The following is a 6,113-nucleotide window of genomic DNA, read 5'->3' as shown; positions in this document are numbered from 1 at the left end:
TGGCCCGATCAGTAACCCTGAGTTATAATTTATAAGTATACTTTCGCTGTTGTAACTTGTAGTAGGTAATAACAATACATTAATATTCAATAACAGATACATATATATATATACATTGAGTACTTTGCTTCACATAAGGTAACCCTGATCCCTAGTAATAATATCACACACACCGAGGTCGAGTCTCCGAGACCTCGTTAATATAAACAAAACGACACCCGCGAGAGCGATAGGTGAAGAGGAGACGTTACAACATCTCGTATTTTTTTTCTGTTACATTTTTTAATTTTAACTGAACAAACTTTCCTCTTTATTAAAATACTAGAAAATAAACTAAAAAAGCAATATATGACCTAAAAATGCGAAAAAATGACCTAAAAATTTAAAACGTCAAAAAATGCAAAAATATGCAAAATAAAAGTTTCATAGATGGATTTGTAGTTACATCATTCAAATTATGTACTTACAAAGCTATGTTTTAATATCACCAAAAAAAAATGCACTTTCCTATAAATTCACAGCCCTATTAATAATAATCGAGACAATATTTAAAAAATAATATATTCCGTAGCCCGTAGCACTTACATTTGGAGAAGCTGACCATTCATTTTGCAATATCGAAAATGATCAATCGTTTATTTTACTAAAGTAGGTATATACCCTAATTGTTAATTATATTTAGGATACCTACATATCTATAAATATAAAAATGAATGTATGTCTGTCTGTGTAGTGTTTGTGTGTCGATATTACCATGGCAACTATTTATATATTATTTTGAGATTTCTGTCCGTGTGTGTCTCCATATTACCATGGCAACAAATTATATGTTATTTTGAAATTTCCGATGGAATGTTTTGTATATAAATAGTTTCCATGGTGATATGTAAAACATATTATACATATAGAGTTGGCAATTTTAATGGACAACGAAGTGCACGGGATTAGATATTTTTATATATAGATTAGACCTCTGGGCAGAAGATAGGCTAATTTAAAAAGAGAGAAAATCAACCCCGTGAGGTGCTCAAGCAGGGATTTTGAGATTTCAGATGGAAATTTTTGTTTAATAAATGGTTGCCATGGGTCTTAAAGCTTTTATAATAATAATTATTGGTTTCCGGGCAACGGAGTGCACATGATCATTTGATACAGATATAGATTAGACCTCTGGACAGAAGATAGGTTAATTTAAAAAGGAAAGGACCAACCTCGGGTGTGCTCAAATCGGGATTTTGAGATTTCGAATTCCGATGGAATATTTTGTTTAAAAATGGTTGCCATGGGTTTTGAAGCTATTATAATAATAATTAATAATTATTAGTTGCTGGGCAGTGCGCGGGATCAGCTAGTATACATATAAATATAAATGGTGATTACTAATTGGTATTTACCAATTGGTGTTTATTTATTTAAGTAAAATATTTAATAACCTCAATAATTATATCATAATATTATCGTTTATCAGTCGAATTAGTCTGATGATCGATTCAAACTTTTTGAACACCCTATATGGCTATATATAAAATTAGTAATTAGCTGTTAATAACATATACGATACATATTAAATTGGAATACTTAATAAAAAAATAAAAAAATATATATAATAGTAATACCATAACTAGGGCTCGGAAGTTGTTGCATTTGCATGATTGTTTTGAACCATTAGATTTATTGCTAAGTGAGCTAGAAATTCATTCCAAGACACTACGAAAACATATCAAACATTTTTAGTGCATATTTTTGCATATTTGGTGATTTTTAGATTTTAGATCATATTTTATAATTTATGGAGATTCCATATGAAAATTTGTAAATAAAAAAAATAAATACATTCATATTGAGAGACCTTACTAGATATTCTTGTATCGTATTTTTCAAACTTCCATTTGACATTAAAAACAATGTTTTTCCCCTGTTGGTTAATATAATATAATATTAATATATAAAAAATATAATGTATATATATATATATATATAAAATATGGGTGTCGACGAAACTACAGACTCAGAAGGAAGATATGTAGCTAACGTTATAAAAGGAACTTTAAATATTGACGCACCGGGAAAAACTTATTTGCTAACAACCGAAGTTCTGGAAAAAGCGTATAATTCGACGATAGACGATAGTAAAATTTTTTGATCTTTCAATGTTCGTCCTCTGGCCAAACGGAATTCGTCATGATGACGTCCTACTGTTTGTGACCGATGCCGCACCATACATGGTGAAAGCTGGGCAAACACTTCAATCACTGTACTCTAAAATGAAACATTTAACATGTCTCGCACATGGTATCCATAGAGTAGCCGAAAATATACGGAAAAAGTTTAAAAAAGTTGATAAACTTATTTCCAGGGTTAAACAGGTGTTCTTAAAGGCTCCTTCACGTGTTTTAGTGTTTAAAAGTGAAGCACCAGCCATACCACTTTAACCAGAGCCAATATTAACTAGATGGAGTACATGGATAATGGCAGCTTCCTATTACTGCAAATATTACAAAGTTATACGTAGAGTATTACTAAGTTTAAATGCTAAAGATGCTATTTCTGTTAGAGAAGCTCAACAGTTAATTCAAGAACCCGATATGGAAGCTAATTTAGTATACATACATTCAAATTTTGGATTTATACCGGAATATATAACGAAACTTGAAACACAATATAGTTCACTATCCGAAGCATTATCTGCAGTTAAATATGTTCAAAATAAATTAAACGACTGTGAGGGTGAAATCGGTGTTGCGGTATTTCAAAAATTAAATAATTTATTGGAGAAAAATTGTGGCTTTAAAACGATACTTAATATTTCAAAAATATTAAGTGGACAAGAAAGTTCAATGGAAGGTCTTCCTGATGATTTGACTGGTGACGATATTACATATTTCAAATATGCGCCGATTACGTCAACTAATGTTGAACGTAGTTTTTCAAGGTACAAAACTTTGCTGGTGGATAATCGGCGATCATTCAATTTTGAAAACATCAAAAAAGTTTAGTGGTCCAATGTAACAATTTTGAAGATAGGAACAAAATTATATGTAATGCATTTTAATTATTAGGTAATTAAAATACTTTTTAACTATAGGCAGGTATCTGGTGGTTTTTCTAATTTGTATTTATGTATTTCAGGTATATAAATATAACTCGACATAAGTGCATTTTTTATTCAAGGAACATTTTTCATTTTAAAAGCGATTTTTTTATTATTATTTTTTTTTTGTTTAAATTATGATTAAAAAAATGAAAATAAATATTATTTATATAACTTTGCTTTTTTTTTATTTACAAATTTTTAAAAAATATCTGTGCAAATTAAAATGTTGTGTAAAATAATTAAATATAAGTGCATATTTTAAGTGCATAAGTGCATGCATATTTAGTACTTTTTTAGTGCATTAAGTTCCGAGCCCTAACCAAAACCAACCTAACCATACGTATTCATTTGGTTAAAAAAAAGAATCAAATTCTGTGGTCTTATTCATGTAATACTCCAAAATTACATGGAACTACTTTTGTGTACTAATTGAATTATAATTAACCATAGTTAGTTATTATTCCAATGAAATCTTCTTTATTAAAGTACTTATACCTTTAATTGGTAGGCGAGTTGATTGCAGAAAGATAAAATCTGTAAGTTATCAATTAAAATTTACAAAATATAATGTTAATAATCAACACAGTTCATTGGTTTTTGGTCATATTGCTTTCACTATGTCTAAGTTTAAATTTTCCCTAGGGACGTAAAACTTTTTCAGATATAAATACAGTAATTATTCTGCTGCGATAGATGTTTCGTTGAAATCATGATAACATTTTTATTTGCCAATGCTTTCATGCACTTGTTCTTATTGTATACATTATAGTATAATATATACACAATAGGTACACAATAGCATATAGGTACAATGTACATGGACATCATAACTTATAAATATATATCAAAACGTTTGTATAATATATACAAATACAGGGTGTATAAGAGGAAGACCTGACGCAGATGAAATAACTTTTGTTCTGAAATAAATTTTGATTTGATCTAAATTTTTTTGGATAAATTCAATATAGTCATTTGCATAGTCATCATTGTTTTTTTTAAGTTCTTCCCGTTACATCATGTATATGTAAACCTATATGTATAATGTATGTGTATCATGTATATGTATAGGTTAGGTACTTGCACATTTGTCGGTTATAGACAACTTATAGTTTAAAAACTGATATGGTGGGGATGACTTTTACCGTAACCGCAACTACGGTATCCACCTTGTGTCCGGCTACAGGTAGGTACGTAGCGTAGGAACCTATATATATATATATATATATATGAGGATAGCAACATTACAAACAAACACCGATTGAGTTGGTTATGAGAGGTTGAGAGGTTACGAGGTTCCGTGTCTCGCACACTTCGTAGCCCGACTCTAGAACAGTCCGCATAATAATTTCTTAGTAAATCGTGTTGTACGCCGTCAAAACTAAATAAATCGCAATGGAAACAGCCGGTGGTATAGCCGAAACATTTAGAAATGGGACGTTCTTAGTTACGGGGAGTACGGGATTTTTGGGGAAAATACTCACGGAAAAATTACTTAGGTCTTGTCCCGTGAAAAATATCGCGATTCTCGTGAGGAGTAAAAAAGGATTCGACGCCAGTCAGAGGGTTGCAGATATCTATAAACAAGCTGTAAGTATATACCAATATATAAATACGTTTTGTTTGTCGTTAAATAATTTACATATTATTACACGGAGGTTTTTTACAGTACTTAAATGTGTTTAATGCCTCCAAAATATATGATTACTATTATAGTTTTCAATTATAACACAATATTAATAGACACGAATAGATTGATTCATATAATATATAATTTCCACGACAGATATAATATCTCTAATACTATTATTAATTATTTAAAAATAATAAATTCCAACATCCAAGTTAATAATCAAAATTAATATTGTCATGAAATTACATAAACATCCTTGGAATTTAAATTTTAAACCATCATATCAAATACCATTGAGCATAATATGTAATCATTAATAATCTAATTAATTATTGACAACAAACAATAAACGTAAATGTAATGGAAACAAATTATTTACAATATTAAATAATAACGTTATTCAAAAATATAACTTTTGTGTTTTTATACGTAGAACCTCTCATATTATTATTACTATCATTTTAAAACAATATAGGTATGAACAATTTAAAGTTGTCTAATTCTATCATTATAGGGTCAAATGTTGGAAACTTGAAAAACATGTTAGAGAAAATAACTTATATATACTTTATTTAAATAAAAGTATGTTTAAATCATTTCTATATCCTATGAATTGTATTATCTCGTGTAGCGATTAATTTTTTATTTTTTTATTTGATAAAACCTATTCAACAAGGATCTTAAAAACAGATTTACATTTTTTTGAAAATTAAAACTTTAAAGTAATTCAATCTATAAAATATTAATTGTGAATTACAATATTATGATTACTTCTCATGTCTCATCAACTTTTTTTTATAACCTTCCTAGTAAATACATTTTTATACTAAATAAAACTTACAAATTAGAACTCTTATTTGTAAGTTAATAATTAATACTCGATAGTAAGTTGATAAGAGATATTGAATATTCCAGATATATTAACTTTTAGGAGTCACGGCATTAATATAATTATTATAAAAATATTTCTTGAACAGAATCTATTAAACACATTTCCAACTTGGTTTATGCCATTATATTTTTGTATTAAGTGATCAGCGTATCAGACAATATTAATTTTTAAGTCTAGTTTAAGTTATAAATATTACTTAGACTTGTAACTTTTAAAATAAAAATCTCGAGGTCCTCCGCGCGGCATTATAGTAGTGTTGCGCGCACGCGTATAAACGTAAAATCGTTAACTTTGGGAAGCTATAACTTCCAAAATAATCATTTCCGCAAATTTCTTTTTGCACCATCGTTCTTAACTCGTCAAAACAACCCTTTTCAAAAAAAAAATGGTGCCCGGTAAACTAGATTTGTTTCTAGTACTTTATAGCTTATACTTACCAGCTAAAACTAAGCTAACACTAACTATTTCTTACTAGGTAGGTAGTTATTTAATAA

The 6,113-nt window shown here is 28.7% G+C and overlaps 1 protein-coding gene across 1 annotated transcript; it reads left to right on the top strand.

The window, feature by feature from the left end:
* The first annotated feature begins 925 nt into the window (after nt 1-925).
* Nucleotides 926-4,868, top strand: LOC107882837. Its single transcript, XM_016801815.2, has 2 exons — nt 926-3,059; nt 3,130-4,868. Exon 1 carries the CDS (start codon nt 2,469-2,471, stop codon nt 2,994-2,996), a length of 528 nt encoding a protein of 175 aa, XP_016657304.1. The 5' UTR covers nt 926-2,468; the 3' UTR covers nt 2,997-3,059; nt 3,130-4,868.
* Nucleotides 4,869-6,113: the final 1,245 nt, after the last annotated feature.

Source organism: Acyrthosiphon pisum, chromosome A2 (assembly GCF_005508785.2).
Source record: "Acyrthosiphon pisum isolate AL4f chromosome A2, pea_aphid_22Mar2018_4r6ur, whole genome shotgun sequence".
Taxonomy (NCBI): domain Eukaryota; kingdom Metazoa; phylum Arthropoda; class Insecta; order Hemiptera; family Aphididae; genus Acyrthosiphon; species Acyrthosiphon pisum.
Note: the sequence above shows the minus strand (reverse complement) of the source record. Positions and strands in the feature narration are given on the sequence as shown.

Coding starts and splice junctions, on each gene's coding strand:
- LOC107882837 (XM_016801815.2), top strand. CDS start 2,469: ATGGCAGCTTCCTATTACTGCAAATATTACAAAGTTATACGTAGAGTA.